The sequence below is a fragment of the Panthera pardus genome, unplaced genomic scaffold (genome assembly GCF_024362965.1).
Source record: "Panthera pardus isolate Hobbes unplaced genomic scaffold, ASM2436296v1 HiC_scaffold_27, whole genome shotgun sequence".
NCBI lineage: Eukaryota > Metazoa > Chordata > Mammalia > Carnivora > Felidae > Panthera > Panthera pardus.
This window is the reverse complement of record NW_026526843.1, coordinates 98,375,030-98,394,233: the sequence shown is the minus strand read 5'-3', so window position 1 is coordinate 98,394,233 and position 19,204 is coordinate 98,375,030. Positions and strand designations below refer to the sequence as shown.

The 19,204-nt window shown below is 45.2% G+C and overlaps 1 protein-coding gene across 24 annotated transcripts in view; it reads right to left on the bottom strand.

Annotated features, from left to right (window-relative positions):
- The window catches only part of DMD (dystrophin), a 2,111,713-nt gene that overhangs the window by 140,295 nt on the left and 1,952,214 nt on the right, over window positions 1–19,204 (bottom strand). For 20 of the 24 annotated variants that reach the window (XM_053892047.1, XM_053892050.1, XM_053892044.1 and 17 more), the window contains one exon: window positions 2,503–2,564. In XM_053892047.1, the coding sequence (XP_053748022.1) occupies window positions 2,503–2,564 (62 nt within the window). Of the gene's footprint in view, window positions 1–2,502; window positions 2,565–8,437; window positions 8,594–19,204 lie in introns of those variants that run through there. The other 4 variants (XM_053892062.1, XM_053892063.1, XM_053892061.1 and 1 more) reach the window with 2 other exon arrangements.

The following is a 19,204-nucleotide window of genomic DNA, read 5'->3' as shown; positions in this document are numbered from 1 at the left end:
CCTGGGATCAAGGCCTGAGCTGAGATCAAGAGTCAGATGCTCAACCGAATGAGCCACCCAGGCGCCCCACACAGAAAGACATTTGTGAAGACACCTACTAGATTATTAAATATTAGCTAACTTGAAGAGGTGGGTTATACATGATTTGTCTTGTCCTCTTTTTCGTTCATTAGCTTGTCTATATTTTTAAATTTCAAAATATATGAACAATGATTAATTCTATAATAATTTTTAAGTAAAAGTAAATGAAAATATTACAACTAGAAGTCACTGTGATTAGAGGGAAAACATTACAAGTGGGCTGAATCTATGTAAGCCCGAGGTTATAATCAGGAGGCCGACAGACGAATTCAAACTAGCTCTTGACTGACAGATTTCTAGGTTCTCCTGAAAAATCAGAAGTCCTGAGAGCACGGGGCTAGGACGGCCTGCTCCCCCAGCAAAGCCGCCGCGTACTTCAGATGAGGTCTCCCTTCTCTCATTTGCCGAAGGATAACCATTTAGGTTTTTCACCTGTGGTCTGAACAGCACAGCATTAGAAGCCAGAAATATTCCGTAGGAGATGAAAATGCAGCCCTGGAAGATCAGCTGATCCCAGTATCTTTGAAATTTTTAAAGAGTGTGCTGTGAACATATGTGCATGTATACACACACCCTTCCTACACATACACACATGCTGCTAGACGAAAATGACATAGTATTAATTGAAATGTACTAAACATCTCTGGCCGGTAGAATTGTAAGGGACACCTTTTGTTTTTCATACTTTGTATTTGTACTGTTCAGATTTTCTAGAAGGAGCTAATTTCATTTATAATTAGAAAAAGTCTAGGAAACCAATTTCTTAGACTAATATCTCCTACGCCATTCCTGAATACCTCTAGAACTGCAGCTCATTAACCAACGAGAACCTACGACAGCAACTCAGCAATAGCTACACACACGTGCTCACCGTGCGCGAGCAGGTACAGGATGTGTCTCGTCACCCTGATTCCCATGGGCAGTGTCACCTAATTTCAAACCCAAAGAGTCCACCTTACGCATTTCGGTCTGTAAATATGTCCATTCACAAAGAAGCCGACTTAAAAAACTGGTCTAGTAGTGGAGAAGACATAACTGTTTTTTTAAAGTGAGAATCACGGGGGCACCTGGGTGGCTCAGTCGGGTGGGCGTCTGACTTCAGCTCAGGTCATGATCTCATGGTCTGTGAGTTCGAGCCCCGCGTCGGGCTCTGTGCTGACAGCTCAGAGCCTGGAGCCTGCTTCGGATTCTGTGTCTCTCTCTCTGCCCCTTCCCTACTCATGCTGTGCCTCTCTCAATCTCCAAAATGAGTAAATGTTAAAAAAAATTTTTTTTGGAACAAAAAAATAAAGTGGGAATCATTTATTTTTTTTTTTTTTTTGCCTTTTTAAAATATAATTTCTTGTCAAGTTGGCTAACATACAGTGTATACAGTGTGCTCTTGGTTTGGGGGTAGATTCTCGTAGTTCACCGCTTACATACAACACCCAGTGCTCATCCCAACAAGGGCCCTCCTCGATGCCCATCACCCATCTTTAATTTAAAAAAAAAAAAAAAAGAGGGGCGCCTGGGTGGCTCAGTCGGTTGAGCATATGACTCTAGGTCGTGATCTCATGGTTCTTGAGTTTAAGCCCAACGTCGGGCTCTGTGCTGACAGTGCGGAGCCTGCTTGGGTTTCTCTCTCTCTCTCTCTCTCTCTCTCTCTCTCTCTCTCTCCCTTGCTCTCTCTGCCCCTCCCCTGCTTGTGCTTTGTCGCTCTAAATAAATAAATAAATAAATAAATAAATAAAATCCTAGCAATCTACAAAAAACAACTCATCATTATGTGAGAGAAATCATTTCAGGTTATTCGCGAAAGATCTAAAACGGTATTGAGTGGACTTCCATCAAGCATTAAAAAGACTGACGTTTTCTTCTTATCTGGAGGCTGTGTGTCTGCTCAAAAAATTCCCAGGTTATGAGGAGGGGAAAATTATGAGGCTGTCACACAAACACAAAACACGGCACAGTAGAAAAATCATTTAGATGTTCACGCTGATGACCCGGCAGGCTTAGGACTTACAAGCACTGGAAAGACGGCAGAAAATTCCTAACGCTACATTCGTGGTTTGGCAAAAGCACTGTCTTGAGTTTCACAGGGAAGAAATCAATAGGAACAACTTGAAACTGTTTTCTTTCTCGGTGGGAAAAACAAGTGCCATAAATTGCAAGTACTTTTTTTCCCATCCTTTGAGGCAGCCAAGACAACCGCCGAGACCCTTTGGCCCTCTCAGGTATAGTGAATTTTCAGGAATCAATGACATTCTCAAACTTACTGTTAGAGAACCTCTGCGAGACGAGAAAGCTGTCAATTTTGGATACAAAGTCATCGTTTTCACCCTTTAAACAATCGAGCGATAGATCGAGACAACAAACGAGGGGCACAGGACAAACTACTTTATCCTACAAGTCACGCGTCAAGAAGCATGGCCACGTCCTTACCTAAAGACTGGTAGAGCTCTGTCATTTTGGGATGGTCCCAGCAAGTCGTTTGGGTCTCGTGGCTAAAACAGAAAATACAGAGAGAGACTTTAGAATGTCTAACGGGTAGCAAAGAAAAGGAAGGGGAGAACAAAGCACGGATTGCTTCTCCTTTATTCGGCATCGTTCCTTCAAAGCACTTCCTCTCAAAGCGAAAAGCAATGTGAACTTACTTCGGTAACCAGAGTGTGCTTTTTTCTGGCACCCACAAGTCGGTTGTGCTTCTGTTTTAACGAAATACAACGCCTCTGTTAGGTAATCAACAAACGAAACCCAGGATTTCTTCACCTGTCCAACGGAGAACATTCAGAAAGGGCACGGACAAGTGGTGCTCCACCCAAAGACAGACTGGATATCGGTTCAATAAATAAACTGCCTCACTTCTCATTTGCTTTTACCGCCCTTGACATTTTTCTATCGCTCCTTCTTCTACATAAGCAGGTCTCATACCCACGACGACTGCATTTCATTCCGGCCTAAGGTACAGCCGCTGCCCGACTAACGTCTGCTTCCCTTTCCTCTCCGCGTTACTTTTCAACAGTCTTGTTTTACTCAGCCCTCTACACAGCACTCCACAGTTCTCTTCCATTTCTGAAGTTTCGCTAAGTGTGATTGCCAGCTATCAGGTCCTGGCCACCGAAAGAACAAAACACCTTTGTTCCTAATTCAATTACAAGAATAAATCCGGGAGAGATAACTACATATACTTTTCCTTACTCTGGCCCATCTACATAAATCGCCATAGCATCGTATTTCCAGTTTTCGGGGATTGCGTGACAGGCTTTGATATGGTAAAATGCAGCCCTGAACATAGATATTTCAAGAGTCATGTGCCTGGCCTGTGCGTAATCTTTGGGGGGAAGGGTGGGGATGGAGAGAAGAGCACTGGCTTCCATGTGGACACTTCAAGGCCAACAGAGAGTACAGAGGTCTCACAAGGAAAGAGGAGTTTGGGGAGGCAGCAAATGTCAAGTGACCTCAGCAGAGATTTTAAATCTGAGGACTGGATTCTGGCTGGGGGCCCTACTAACCGGACAATTTGGGGCAAGCCTGCTCACTTGGGAGCGTCAGTGGATTAGGTGACCAGCGCGTTCTGGTGCTCAGTGCATCGCTGCTCTTGTTACTACGTGGCCCCCAAATTAACACCCACTAAAAGTCGACTTTTTATTAGTTGAGGGCACTTCAGGTGCGGATCCACCTGCAGTAAGACTGCCAGATCCTTTGTAGAGAACAAAAACCACTCAATGTGAATTACCTCCTTTTTTTTTTTTTTTTTTTTGTTTTTAAGAAGTTAAAAGAAGGGGCGCCTGGGCGGCTCAGTCGGTTAAGCATCCGACTTCGGCTCAGGTCATGATCTCACGGTTTGTGAGTTCAAGCCCCGCGTCGGGCTCTGTGCTGATGGCTCAGAGCCCGGAGCCGGCTTCGGATTCTGTGTCTCCCTCTCTCTCTGCCCCTCCCATGTTCACGCTCTGTCTCTCAAAAATAAATAAACATTAAAAAAAAAAAAAAGTTAAAAGGAGAAGTATCTATTGTGGTCTGCAAAATACAATAAAAAATGTCACAAAGCATGTGGAAATTCCCCAAACTGTCCACCTTCAAAGACACCCCCCCCCCCTCCCCGATATTCACCATCCAGCGACTGGACAGTGAGGGCTACCGAAAGAAAGTTACAAGACAATGTTCGCTCGCAAAGGGCCGGTTCAGTCTCTCCCAAACGCGCTCACTTCTGGCTTATTCTTCCACAGAGACGATTCTCATGTGAGGACCACAAGAGGGGCTTCTGAGCGGAGGGAAGGTATCGGAGTGACGTCCAAGTCTTAAAGAACAAGGAGAGCAGAAGACGCACGCAGTCCAGGCTCAGGGGCTTTGAGGAAGCCCCACCACCAAGCCGGTTTTGGATCTGGAGAAGAGGTGGGCGGAACTGGTATTTTATATGCACAGCACAAGGAGGCTGCAGCTTGCAGCTTCACGGAAAAAGCGTTGCTTCTTCTCGGTGTTTTTTAGCTCGGAAAGCGATGGTGTACCAATTCTGTACAGAAGCGCCCAGCAAAGAAAGACCACCCTGCATTCAGGCCTCCATCATTTCCAAAGGCCGTGCACACTGGGAGCGCCAGGGAGGGAGGAAGGGACAAGACGGGGAAAGCACGCGTGTCCACACTTATAGGCCCTTCATACACACAATGCATGATAATAAAGTCCCATCTCCACGGTGTGTGGGAGGACTGTAGCATCCTCAATAGATGGGCAGAAAAACGTCTGTTTGAGCTGATAAGCCTGACCAGACCAGCACTCTGAAAGGCCACCATCTGTAAGGGACGCCAAGTCGGAAGAACACAGTAACTTGTACCAAATGCAATTCCAAAAGAAAAGAGAAACTTGCATACAAGCGACCGGAGAATCCCACAGAGAGTGAATGCAAGCTTCGCGTAGCTCCCTCTCTCCATAATAAACCTCATAACTGGTGATAAACTGACATTTTTACCTTTTGAAGGAATTTATTCCAGTGGCTCAAAATCAGGGGAAGGATTCTAAAAACTCTGCTTTAATCCACACCAGTCCTTAGCTAAACCACGACTTCCTTTGCTGGAAGATAGAAGAAATTCCGAGCCCCTCCTTCTAGCCCCACTCCATGGATTGCTAGATACCAGGCCCTCCCAGGTCCTCATTTGCTCGCTTACCTGTGATTCTGGGGGACTTGAATAATCCACATAAATGAACTCACACAAATCCAAAAGCCAATTTTCTTTTACCTTCTTCCTAACACGCAACCCTTTTCTTTTTAAGCGATGCCAAGTAACCAGAAAACAGATTTGTATGTCACCTGTAGGATTTCGGTTGCACGTCGATTACAAACCAGAACGAAGCAGAAGTGAACACAAGTGGGAAGAAGAAAAGAATAAAGGGTGTGACTAATCCTCCAAAAGAGAAAAATAATCTTCTAATCAGTTCATGCTAAAAAAACGACTGGCCACACAGCTAAAACGACTTCCGATTCTTTGGTAACTGTTAAGTTGAACCAAATACTCGCTTCACTGGATGTGGGTGTTTTCAGGGTGTGGCGAATTCAGCGCCCTAGTGAGACACATTTAACCCCCAGAAGAGAAAGAAAACATGAATATGGACAGTGTGAAATGGTATGCACAAAGTCGTGGAACTCCTATCCCTACCCTCTCTTACAGGACAAACCCATTTTTTGTATGTGATCAGCACAGATTTTACAGCTGTATTTATTACTCTGCGTCTAAGTTCAAAAACAGGAGATGATTCTCACCAACTCCATGAAAAGCAGCTCAGATCTACCTGGAATATACAGAAAATATAGAAAAAGATACTGTGCTGGGGAGGTAGTCGTGGAAGTGTGGGTGGTGCCTTTTTTGGTAACTGCTTTTTTTTTTTTTTTTTTTGCATGTCACTTTTCACATCTGAAACACGCTCCGCATGTACCATGCCGAACCAAAAGGGACTTGGAAACCTGTTCACAAGTTAATGGGTCCATCTTTGTTCAGTCTTCTGAGAATAATGACGTTTGACACAGATCAAAATTCTGCATGCCCATTAACACAGACACTAGATTCCTAAATCATCCTTAAAACGCTCTTGAAATCTCTAAAAAGTGTTCTTACTGATTTTAGCCCTGCTGGTTCCAAAGCCTGGCATCAGAGAGGCCTCTCTAAACAGCCTTTAAACTCTGATTTCCCCTTTTAAAATGTGTACAAACTACAAGAATCTCTCTTTTCTCTTTTATTTGAGGCCATGATACGAAGCCGATGCAAATTAAAATACAAAATCACTCGATGTGACAAAAGAGCCCGGCAACACCTACTGTCAATAACAAGAAATTAAAGCATTACTCTACTGAGCACTGGGCTGACCTAATTTCCCACCATACAATTTAAATTTTCTCTCACCTTCTTTAGTTTCATGTAGTGTGCAAGGTTATTATAACGGCCTCAGAGCTGTTCCTGCTGTCGGTGCTGGAATAATCAGACTTAGTGGAATTGCTTTTTTAGTTTCTTAAAAACAAACATTAAACACTTATAAAAAGTAACACATTTTTACTCCTCTCGCTGGGGAAATGGCAGTTGCCTAATTAAAATAAGATTTCTTCTGCCACCACTGTTATTGGGTACTGAAAATATTCCAAACAGTTGCCGTTTAAAAAAAAAAAATCTCTTTCCAATACTTCCCGGGGGGGGGGGGGGGGGCGGGGGGGGGGGAGGGGGACTAATCGCCATGCAGCGGTATAAAAAGGTACCGTTCTCTTGCGATTTGCAGAGGATTACAGTTCGGCTTCATATATAATCTGGAGCTCATTGATCCACACACACAAAATCATTTCCCTTTAATCTGGGGATCAGACTCCTTTTCTAGAGGAACCTTGGCATTTCCATGCTGAATGTTGAACTTGGCTTGCATTGCTGGAATACTGGCAGGGCGGGAATGGGAAAATGTATTTAAAAGTTTCTGCTACCGTGGGGAGGGGGCTTAGGGGGCTGGGGGTCCACCTAAGCATCAGAAATCCTATTCTAGTCCCCCTTTCTTGTTCCCTGGGATATTTAACATTTTATTCTGTTTGGCTCAAGCCAGGCCAAAGATGATTGCCTCGGTGACTGTGCCAGCTGTTACTTGTCATCCCTCTATTTGCTTTTTGGGCTTAAATCCCACCCACCCTCAACTTTGGCCAGACCAATTTCACTTCGGGGTCGTGTCCAATCCAAGATCAAACAACGCTGACTGAAACCAATTCCGCGGTGATCAAGGGTCAGAGACCTTTCACGTAACCGTGTTGTTCCATTTGCTCCTCTAGCTTCTCCAAGAGCAACTGTATCCTGCAAAGAGGGGATGTGGCACAAGGAAATAAAAAATCTAGTCAAGAGAGAAAGATGGGGGGGGGGGGTGGTGATGAGCATAGGTGACAGGGATAAGGAAGGAGGGACACCAAGAGGAGCTTTTTGGCCAAGGAAGAACGTACATTTCACTGAAAAGACTCTGGTTCCCCACTTAAGTCAGACGCACTTTTTAAAAATGACGTTAAAGCATTTCATAATTAATATTGTGCCTCCCTCGGGCAACCGAACCCTTTCCATTTAAGCTTCAAACTTAACTTCCAATTTAACGGAGATAAACAAAGTGTCCTGCCCTTTTCGTCGCCACGATCAGATCAGGAATGACAAACTTTGCTTAAAGACGAGCACAGACTCTACCTGGAGAAACACGAGCGAAGGACACCCAGAAAAGACTGCACGCCCAACCCCGGAGGGCAAAACAGAAAACAATAACAAAAATCCCTTGATCCTCTCTCTATGTCAAATCCTTGGCTTCTGGGCTTTAATTGCTTTTTCTTTCTTTCCCGGTTTCTGCAAGACTTGGGGCATAGAACGAACACAGTAGAAAAGCCAACAAGGGGAACGTCAGTTGGAATCCTCGGAAGAAATCAGGCAGAAAGTTGACCTTTTGGCACTTGCAGTGCAATGGAAGGTAAAGCCTCGCGCGCCCCTTCCCTCCGCGAGGTCGAGAGACGGTTTAGGAACAGCCTGTCTGGCTCACGTCCACACAGCCCGGAAAGGAGCAAAAAGCTCCCGCGGCCCCAATCCCCGCCTGGGGAACGCGCTGTCCCCTCTGGGTACGACGAGAAATCAGCTTTTTTCTCGCCGAGCCTATCCCAAAGCCAGAGCAAGGGGGCTCCCCCGCAAACCCGGCGCCGAGGAGGACGCCGCGGGGACGCACCTGCAGCGGCGCAGCAAGGACCCGCGGGGTAGGTTCCCCGACGCCCGGCCGCCCGGCGCCCGGAGTCCAGCCGCCGCGCTCGTCCAAGTTTTGGCCGCCTGGGTCTGCCCCCTGCTCGTGCCACAAGTGCACGGATTGCGGCGATCTGAGGAGGCCGTATTGCACTTACCCTTTGAGCTGCTCCCTCATGGCTGCAAGGGCTCGGCGGTCGAGGGAAGGCGCGAGCGGAGGAGTGAGCTTCCCAGAGCCGCCGGGCTCCCCGAGAGTCGAGCGCCGCCGCCGCCCAGGCTCGCAGCTGAAAGCACTGCGGAGGAGCCGGCGCGGGCAGGCGGGCGGGCGGGCGGGCGGGTGCGGAGGGGGGGGCTGCAGGCAGACGGGGCGGGGCCGGGCCGGGCTCCGCCCCCACCTAGCGACCTGGGAACCCGGGCTCCGGGAGACCCCGCAGCGGGGGCTCAGCCTCCCAAAAAGGAAAGAAAAAGAAAAGACAGACGGAGGAAGGGATTTAAGGTAGTCCCAGGAACCTGAAAACCACACACCGCCCTGCCGGCACCGCCTTAAAACCTCCAGCAAGACTACTTGTTGCCTAAATAAATGACCTAGGTGCAAATGACCTCATTGCAGATAATTAAGTGTGTGGGCTCGGAGTTTTCCTTTCAGAGCATGAGAGGGAAAAATCACAAGCATAGTTCTCTCCCCCCACCGCTTTCCCTCAGTCGCAGATTAAAGTGGTAGGGCTGTAAGGACATGGAATTCAGGCTATGCTCAGCCTGGGCTAAACGGGCTTCTCAGGAAGCAGCATTCATTCGTATTTGTGACACAGCTGTAGTGCTCAAAGTGTACCAGTATCAGCATCGCCTGGGAACTTTTGAGAAAGAGGAATTCCTGGGTCCCAGCCCAGACCTACTGAAGTTGAAACAGCACCTTGAAGTTTGAGAACCACTGGTATAGACTCTAAAGAAAACACCACCACCAACGGCGTGCACAGTTCGGTCTTTTAGTAGCGTTTTAGAGAAATCTCAAAGGAAACCATCTCCAATGGAACATTTTATTTGAAAAGTCGCAGGGCCCGGGCAGTTCAAGTATTTCTAATCTTAGTGTTTGCCATATGACAATACAGGTTAACTGTTCAAAATTATTTCAAGGCTGGAAATACTCTGAAAGGAAGAAAGCCTTCATTAGCACATCAAGTTTTTGCATCCTTCACAAAGTACCTTCCATTAGCATCCATCCAAAGAGTGTTTTCTGACAAACTCCCTTTGGTTTCATTGTCCCTCTTTGTCCGTTTATTTTGTTGGCCTATTTTTCTTTTTATCTTCTTTCAACGACTGCCTTTTCACTCTCTCTGGCTGATTCATTCCACTTCAGTTTACAGTTTAAAATGAGTCCCCCTTTTTCATTTTAAATATCCTTTTTTGGCTCAACATTTCCCTTTGCCTCCCCCCTCCCCCCCCATACAGTGTTGGAGTTGAAGAGGCTGGGCTGTAGATGTCAATCCCCCTTTACGGTTTGCTACAGCATGACAAAAGAGGCAAAAAATAAAGTACGTGAACAAAAGGGAAAGGGGATGCCAAGTGTCTTCGTTACCCTTGACCAACCAAATAAAAATGTAACCGTTATCATTAAACACGTGCATGTAGGTACGATTTCAAAGCAAATATAGCACTTCTGCTGGCCTCATAAATTGAGACTTAGCAATGCCGTCCTTTGGCCCTTTTGAGCCAGGGAGTGGTGGAGGCAGCTTCTCTTATGGTCTGAGGGGGGCACACTAGGATTCCCTTTGGGCAAGGTTGTCCCTGGGTCTAACTGCTGATTCTAGGTCTGCCCCTATCGTTGGGGGAGAAGGGATTAGTATTCTGTGAGGAGAAAGTTGTGGCCTTTGCTATTAATCAGTGACTAACCTCGGTGTCAACGTGGCAAATCACTTAAATACTGTTTATGTTTATTTCACTGAAAAGAGAGACGCCTCACAGCATGGGCATTTGTACATATCAGAAATCAATGAGCTAAGGGTTTGCAACACCTGTGCTTTGTCATGCTCCTTTCATCTCCTCCTCCTTCTTCTTCCTCTTCCTCCTCCCCCTCCTCCTCCGCTTCCTCTTCCCCTCCTTCTCTTCTTCTTCTTCTTCTTCTTCTCCTTCTTCTTCTTCTCCTTCGTTTTACACTTTTAAATTACCCACTGAAGATTCCGGAGTGCTGATACGTTTCGCTAAAATATAAATCCTCAAGTCCATTTTCTCACTGTTCAGCTAGAAAACTACTAGGAACAATTCGTTGGAAAAAAAAGAATGGAAAATAAGAAATCACTATTCAGATTTTTTTTTTTCTTAAATTTGACAGATGGCAATCCTCAAAAATACATCTTTAAGTTCTTTTTTAGACTGGAGTTATAGGCACTTGAAGACTTGTTCCCAAATCTTGATGTTATTTTAGAAATTAAATACTGAAAGTATTATTAAGAAATGACACGGGCATCACAGTAACTGCTTTATTGTCAGCTTCGCTTAGATTATGAATTTCGCTTATTAGGAAAAGGCATTGAGAAAAGAACAGAATTTATATATCTTCATGTCATATGTAAATTCTACAATGATGCCATGTATGAAAATAAATTGTTTATAGTAGCTATTATTATGATTACTGTTTTGACGTGAATCAGAGACAGGAAAGGAACATGGGGCTCGGCCACCAGAAAAAACAAGTTGAAACTCTGACTCCGGAATTTACCATGAGCTACTCATCCCAGATACCATGGCGAGAATGCGACGGCGCGAGGTCTGGAAGAGGGGGTTTGGCTCCAAGGCCTCTACTATGCTGCCATGGGGAGATGAGGCCTCTTTTATTGTGGGGGATGATCTGTATATTTTTCTTTGGTGCTCATGAGCGATCTCACTGCTGTCTGACAGGAGAGGAGAGTAGGTTTGCTACAAAAAGGGCTAAGCAATGAACGAGATGGAATGAGGTCCAGGAAGGCACCCCAGGTAATTCTTCCATACCCAAAAATTCCAATCTTTGAACCACTTCAATGTTGCATGTACTTAGAAAAATGAAGGCCTCTCTGATCTAAAGGACTAACCCCTCATTCTCCCCTCCACCTCTATCCTCTGCCCTTCTCCACGCTGCTCTGTGCCCCAGGGGGTTGGACCTCTGGGGATGACATCAATCAGGCTCTCTCTCCCTTTGGCTTCCTTTTGCTTTCAGCCAACGGGAGGCCATGAGGAAAGGCCTACAGCTGGAGATAAGGGGCAGAAGGAGAGAGATGTTTGCGTATTTACTCCCCAGGCTCCCTCCTGTTGGCCTTGCACCTCGAAGTGGCTAAGTTCCTTTACCCCTCCCGCCACAAGTCTAGCTGGGCAGTCATTTCTACAGCAACGGCACCTTCCAGGCTCTCCCTTTGCCCTTGTTCTTTCCCCTACGCTGCTCAGGCTTTTGTAAATAACCTTTCCAGCATGCTCTTTTCAAGTACCACTTTCAAATGTACCATCCATTTCTCCCAGGATCCTGACCAAACAGGGACCCATCCAGTCAAAGCCACCCTCTGGCTCGCTAGACTGGATGCTGAGTGGGGACTTCCGAGGGAGGAGTAAGTTAACTCCACCTTTTGGAGCTGAAGATGACTAGGTTCATTCACTGAACAGCTATTTCTAGAAGCCTCCTCTGTAGGCCCAAAAGGAGCGTCTGGTCAACTGGGCCTAAAGGCAAATCAGCACTTATAAATGGTGATAATGGCAGGTGTGAAGGTAAAGAGGCCACAAACAGCTGTTTCTTTTCAAGAGCTTCAGTGGTCTATTTGATCTTTGGGAGAGAATGTCAAGATAGAGATTCAGCAGGTGTGCAAATTGAGCAGGACCTAGTGTGATGATCCAGAGTTTGACCTATATCCTGAAAGGTCTGTATTTAAGCACGGGTGTGGTTCTGTCCTATCTGCCTTTTAGCAAAATCACTCGGGAAATGGAGTGAGGGCTGGATCGGAGGAGTCTGGAATTAGGAGACCAGATACAAGCTGACGGCAATATGACAGGGCTCTGAACAACGGTAGTGGCCGAGAGTGGAGAAACGATAAAATAAGGTTTTTTTTTTTTTTTTAATTTTTTTTTTTTACGTTTATTTATTTTTGAGACAGAGAGACAGAGCATGAATGGGGGAGGGTCAGAGAGAGAGGGAGATACAGAATCAGAAACAGGCTCCAGGCTCTGAGCTGTCAGCACAGAGCCTGATGCGGGGCTCGAACTCACGGACTGAGAGATCATGACCTGAGCCGAAGTCGGACGCCCAACCGACTGAGCCACCCAGGCGCCCCTAAAATAAGGTTTAAAACTACAGGAGTCGTGGGGCGCCTGGGTGGCTCAGTCGCTTAAGCATCCGACTCTTGTTTTCCGCTCAGGTCCTGAGCTCAAGGTTCTAGGTTCAAGGTTAAATAAATAAACTTTAAAAAACCCCAGGAGTCATGACTGATTGGATGCATGAGTGGAAAAGAGAGAAGATCTACCAGGACCACGGACCTCCATCTTGGCCACCCCTCCACCTCGCCAGCCGGCCGCTCTGATCTAATTGACCTTGAGCCCTGGGATTTTTAAGGCTCCCCAGGTGATTCTTATAGGCAGCCAAGGTTGAGTCACGGTTCTAAGGGTGAATCCCGAGACTGCATGAGTAATATTCACCAAGCCAGGAATGTCGGGGTGGGGGGGGGCAGGTTCAGAACAGAAGAGGGTCAGAGAGAGAGGAGGAATTCAGTCTTAAGCACGATGAGTCTGAGGAGGCCGTGTGACGCAAAAGGCAGTTGGACCTCTGAGTCTGGAGCTCACAGGGACGAGGTTTGGATTGGAGCTAAAGACCGGAAATGTCAGTGCTGTAGGGTCACAGGTTTGGACGAGCCCAGGTCGTGGAGGGTGTTTAGGGCCTAGGCCAGAGGCCAAGGCGCTCCTATCTTGCACAAACACGTCCTTGTCCTCCTGGGCTGCTGGAGATTCAGTGCTAGTCAGGTTTTACCGTTATAAAATGAGGAGCAGAAAGGGAAAGGGTAAAGAGACGGAATGGGGGACGGCACTACCCGCTAGGGTCCAGCTTCCTCTAGCTCCAAGAGTCTCTACCTGCATCGCGTTCTGTTCCCTAGCCAATGTTGAGTATAACCTGCTTCATTTTCTAAAACTCATTTGGCATATAGGCACTACTTCCGTCAAGCATAATACATGTTTTACAGTAAAATCCCAACATCTGCCTACGTAGCAAACACGTAAGGATTCCACGTTGCTCTTTGCACAGGACGAGTCTTAGCCACGAGCGGTGAATCGGACGTCCAATAAAGGCTCATGATGACGGTGAGTCCTTGCTAGTGAGGGCAAACAGCACGGCGGACTAATTAAAATATGTACAACAATCTCTTTAGATCAGTCTGAAACCAGCGTCTTCTGGATATAAGAATATCCAGTCAGTACACATTAACCAGTAAATGAAGAGCCCTCTGCATTCAGACACAGTTACTTCGCACTCACACAAAAGCCTATTCTTCCAGGCCCTTCCCCTGCAGGGAGGCAGGGTAAGCCAGGCTGAGGAAAGTTCTCTGGCCCAGCTGCCACCTAGACCGGAGATTTCACCAAACAGGTTCCACATCAAGTGGAACTCAGCTTCCCTCTCAGGTAGTTTTCTCTTAATAAGATTTTTTCAAAGCTCCCACGGAGCCACCTATCTCAAGCCGAACATCTAAAGAGATGTGAAGTTTAGCATCTTCACAAAAATAAAGCCACACTTCATTAACCTCACAGGCCAGCGGCTGCTTCCCCGGAAAGAATTCGGTATCAGCCCGCCGGCTACAGCGCTACCCCGCGGATAGAAAGCACACCGCCACCTGCTAAAAATGGGTAACCGGTTAAAGTGGTTCAAGAGCACTGACGACAGCACTCCCGGTCTACCTTAACAACGGCTCATAGCTGGATCTGTCTGTCTGCCTTTTCCCCAACGACTGTGGCAAAGAGCAAGAATTTCAAAACTAGTCAGAAATTCTGACAGTCTGCATAATCTGCCTTCCTCTTCAGCTACAAATAAGGCTTTGTTTTCGATTAGACTCACAGCAGGTGAAAACCCCAATTAGTGAATTCATTCTGGGGCCTCTTTCTACCTTCCTCCCACACATCACAGTAAAAACTTAATAATAATAATAATAATAAGGAAGTCTCAGTCTTTTTCCAAATCACAAGTAAATTAACCCTTGGATCTACCCAATCAAGCCCTTTAACAACGTAAAGGATTTTTACAGGAAAATAGGGGTGGGGGGGGGTTGAAAGAATTGTCCTTCTCGACTTCATAATGGGGCTTACAGAAAATTCTATTCTGCTAGGTCTTATTGTTTTCTTCAAATCCATAAATACTCAGATTTTCTGATCTAGAAATTGCAGTTTTTCTTTCTACCTGAAAACTCACAAAGCCAATATTATCTAAAGAATGATTAATGGACAGTCTGCTCCAAGAGAGGATGATTTTAAAGTTATGCTCTTATTCTGGTGTATTTGAGGGGAGAGAAAATATTAAATTTTAGTTTTCATAGTATGCTTTGGCCTTAGGAAGTGCACCAAGTCTATATTTCATACTTTGTAAATATTTATTTGTCACAGGAAATTCATAATTGGACAAGGATACAGGTTTGGTTTGAGCATTCAAAAAAAAAAATCAAGACAGCTTTAGTTCTTAGAGTGATTTACTTACACTTTGTCAATTGCTTCTCTGGAAATAATTCACAACCCAGTTTTATTTATGAGCATATGATTAAAAAAGAGCAGCTTTGTCTTTTTTAATTGTTTTAATCCTGTCACTTTTCTTGAAACAAGTCGTAGGACTTATTATCCACAAGAAAACACTGCACATATATCAAATAGTAATGCAGCTTTTAGAAGTACTCATCTGTTACTGTCAGAGGTTCATTTCATTTCGAGGCTTTTTAATTAAAATGCAAAATTCTACATACATGCCTGCCTAAATGACTCCTTTCTCAAATACTCGAATTTCATAAAAAATGTTAAATGCTAATGTAACCCTTTTTCATACTTATGACTTGCTTCTTGAGATTTGGGGGAAAAAAAAGTAAACAGAGGAATTACCAGTCAATTAAGCGAACAAAGAAGTCATCCTAAGTTGAAACAGATAAGGAAAATTTAATATTCAAATGCTACCGAATGAAGACACCAGGGTTTTTTCCTTCCCTTTGAGATGAATATCTACCAGAATCAAAAGCAGCTTCTTAATCAGCAGCAAGCGTAGGTGTATATTCTAGCAGAGGCGTTAAGACGAGCAAGGCACAGCTCTGGACCAATTCTGCCCCTCAGAGGCCGGTCACTTACCCCCTCTGGAGCTCTGTTGACTCCTGTCGCCAATTCAGATACTACTGCACGGGGCCACAGTGTGGGTCAAATGACATAATGACTATGAAAACGATTTGAAGGCTGGGGAATGCAATGTTAATGCAACGTCGCTTGTGCTGCAGTCACAATTCCTTAAAAGAAAACCCAGTATGTCCAGGAATATTGTCGGGAATACAGCACAAACTAAATTCTGCACACTTTCACTTGCCATTTTGAGACTGCTGTCATGAGGGGAAAGGAGAGGTCTAAGAGTTTGTCTCTCCTTTTCAGAAATTTGCAAAAGGAACCTTCCCTTCTTTTTTTTTTTTTTAACGTTTATTTATTTTTCAGACAGAGAGAGACACACAGCATGAACGGGGGAGGGGCAGAGAGAGAGGGAAACACAGAATCGGAAGCAGGCTCCAGGCTCTGAGCCATCAGCCCAGAGCCGGACACGGGGCTCGAACCCGCGGACCGCGAGATCGTGACCTGAGCCGAAGTCGGACGCTTAACCGACTGAGCCACCCAGGCGCCCCGGGAGTCTTTCCTTCTGATTTTACCTTTAAGAAGGAAGCAGGTGGGTCAAATAAGATTTTTCTTTTCTTTTCTTTTCTTTTTTGTGAGATAAATCAGCAACCACAAGCCTGAGGTAGGAATGAAATTAGCACCCTTTGGCTCTCATGCTTTGGGGCTGAGGTTAAAATATCAGTAGTATTCCCACATGTTAAAAGGTGGATTCTCATTCATATTGTCAGAGAGCAGAACCCTGAAGTAGTGAGAGAGGCAGGAGATATTGGATTTGTCGGAAATAGTGGGAGAGAAAGATCCCCTGCACCCTGATGGACAAGCCCTGTTAGTGACAGGCCTTCAACAGACAGGATGTGATAGGAATTCCCCACAGACAGGAATCCATAAAGGGAGAAACGGAGGTTAAAACCAATTTAACCAATTAATGATTTACCAAGGGCTGAATCTTGTACTCCAGCACTGGTTTATTTTTGTCAAGGCATTTTTTTTTTTTTTTTGGAAGATAAAAGGAAAATATGAACGCAAGGAATTGTAATTAATTCACAGATCTCCAAGAATTTTTTTTTTTCATGTGCTGTACCTAGAATAAGTTTATCGCATATTCCCCTATATTAATTTCTTTGGATGACTGCAGTCATGAGGTACTTACTGGGCACTGACATACGTCTTCGCTTATCAGTTAAACTGTTTTCACCGCTCTTCACTATTAGTAAATCCTAGAAAATGTTTGGAAGATGGACACGGAAATAGTTTATTCTTTTATTCTTTTTTTATTTTGTTTTATTCTTTTAGAGAGAGTGTGTGTGTGCATGCAAGCGAGGGAGAGGGGCAAAGGGAGGGAGGGGGGGTGGGAGAGAGAGAGAGAGAGAGAGAGAGAGAGAGAGAGAATGAATCCCAAGCAGGCTCCATGATCACTGTGGAGCCCAGATCTGAGGCTCCATCCCATGACTCTGGGATCATGGGAACCATAAAACCGAGAGTCAGGTCAACAGACTGAGCCACCCAGGTGCTCCTGGAAATAGTTTAAAATTTCAAAATTGTACCCCGGTTCCAAGAGGAGCACCCAAATATGGCCTAGACTTTAAGGAGCTTAGAATCTAGTGGGGGGGGGGGTGGGTGGGGAGGAGGAGATAGACTCATGTGAAGAAACACAGTAACAGGTAGATGGTAAGTATAGAAACAGCCGGAAAAAAAGGAAGCAAAAGGGAAAAGCGGTTTGACCTGTTGGGGTTAACAAACACACATTCCAATTAAGAGCTAACTCGACTTAAACCACCAGGTTTCATGCAGGTTTTTGCTTGTGTATGAAGAGCTGAAACAAATTGCTTAAGTTGAGTCTGTGAGCTCATTTCTCATATTAACAATTTACTAAAGCACAGATGTTTACGTGCTCACATACTGCTGTGTTATAAAATCAGATTATGCTTTTTTGGGGAATTCCAGAAAGAATTTGGCCAATGTTGTGTTTTGTATCTCAAGAAGGGTGATATTCAGAAAACGCTACCGTCCCCATTAGAATATCAAATCACATTCTTGAGGCAATATCAAGACCCTAGCGTGGGAGAGTACATCCTCACAGGTTCAAGCATTCTCGTCCCTTAGAAGCTTCTCCTCATATGATGGAAAAACAAGAAAAAACACCGGCATTACTTGTGCTTGTGAAGATTTTTCTTTTTAAAGAGAATTAACTTCGGAGTGGGAAGAAACAAGACAAGAAGAAATGGATTAGAATGGAAATGGATGCCAAGTAGACTATGAAAATATTCCAGCGAAGAGAAGATAACCAACTGGGTGATGGGGAGTTGGAGATGCAGGCTTCCATTTGTGGAATGAAGAAGTCACAGGAAAAACAAAGTTCGGCGCTGGGAATATAGTCAATGGTATTCTAACAGCGTTCTATGGTGACAGATGGCCGTTACACTTGTGGTGAGCACAGCATAACATGGAGAGTTGGCCAATCCCTGTGTTGTACAGCTGAAACCAATGTATCATTGTGTGTCGGCTATCCTTTAATTATAAAAAGCAGATCCTTTATGCTATAAGGATGGGGGGGGGGACACACACACACACACAGAGGATGAAAGCCTGAATTAAGAAAGTAGCCTTGGCAACTGGTGGCAAGGTTGAACTCAAGAAAGGCTACAGGAGAAACTCAAATCTACTTTTCGACCAGCCGGATGCGACGGCTGGAGGAAAGGGGAGACTCTGGGGTTTTTGACCACGGCACCGCTAGCGAAGGATTCATACGTGTGTGTATATCATGGACGTGCTTCGAGGGCAACTTCCAAGAATGAATAAATGTCACCAATTAATAGATAAAATCCAGGATTAAGAAAATGTAACAGAATAAAACGTTAAGAAGGGAGGAAAAGTTAGAGACAGATGTGAAGATCATCGGGCTTGACACAGGAACATTTAGCTATGCACACCCACCAGAACGAGAAAGACTAAGAACACAAAGCCTTGGGGATGGCGTGGAGCAGCTAGAACTCTCTTCGCTTTGCTGACGGGAATGTAAACGGGTACGACCACGTTGGAAAACTGGCAGAAGGTATAAAAGGCCAACACAGGCAAACCTAATGACCCAGAAGTGTCACTCCCTGGTGTAATTTTAAAAGGGATGCACACATATAATCACCAAATGACACATTAGAATGTTTACAACATCATTCTTTGTATCCAGGGGCAATCGGCAGAATATATAAATCGTAGCATATTTATACAGCGGGGTATCATACAGCAGTGAGAATGAACAACTTCATACAACACTCCGGGTGAATATGAGCTTTTTTTTAAACCTCCTTTATTTTTTTTCTTTTACATTTTCATTTATTTTGAGATAGAGGATGAGCAGGGGAGGGGCAGAGAGAGAGAGGGAGAGAGAGACACTCCCAAGCAGGCTCTGTGCTGTCATTGTGGAGCCCGATGCAGGCCATGTACTCAGGAACCGTGAGATCACGACCTGAGCCAAAACCAAGAGTCGGGCGCTTAACCAACTGAGCCACCCAGGCGCCCCATGTGAATGTGGGTTTTAAAAAGCCAGGCGCAGGAGTGCCTGGGGGGTTCATTTGGGTAAGTAT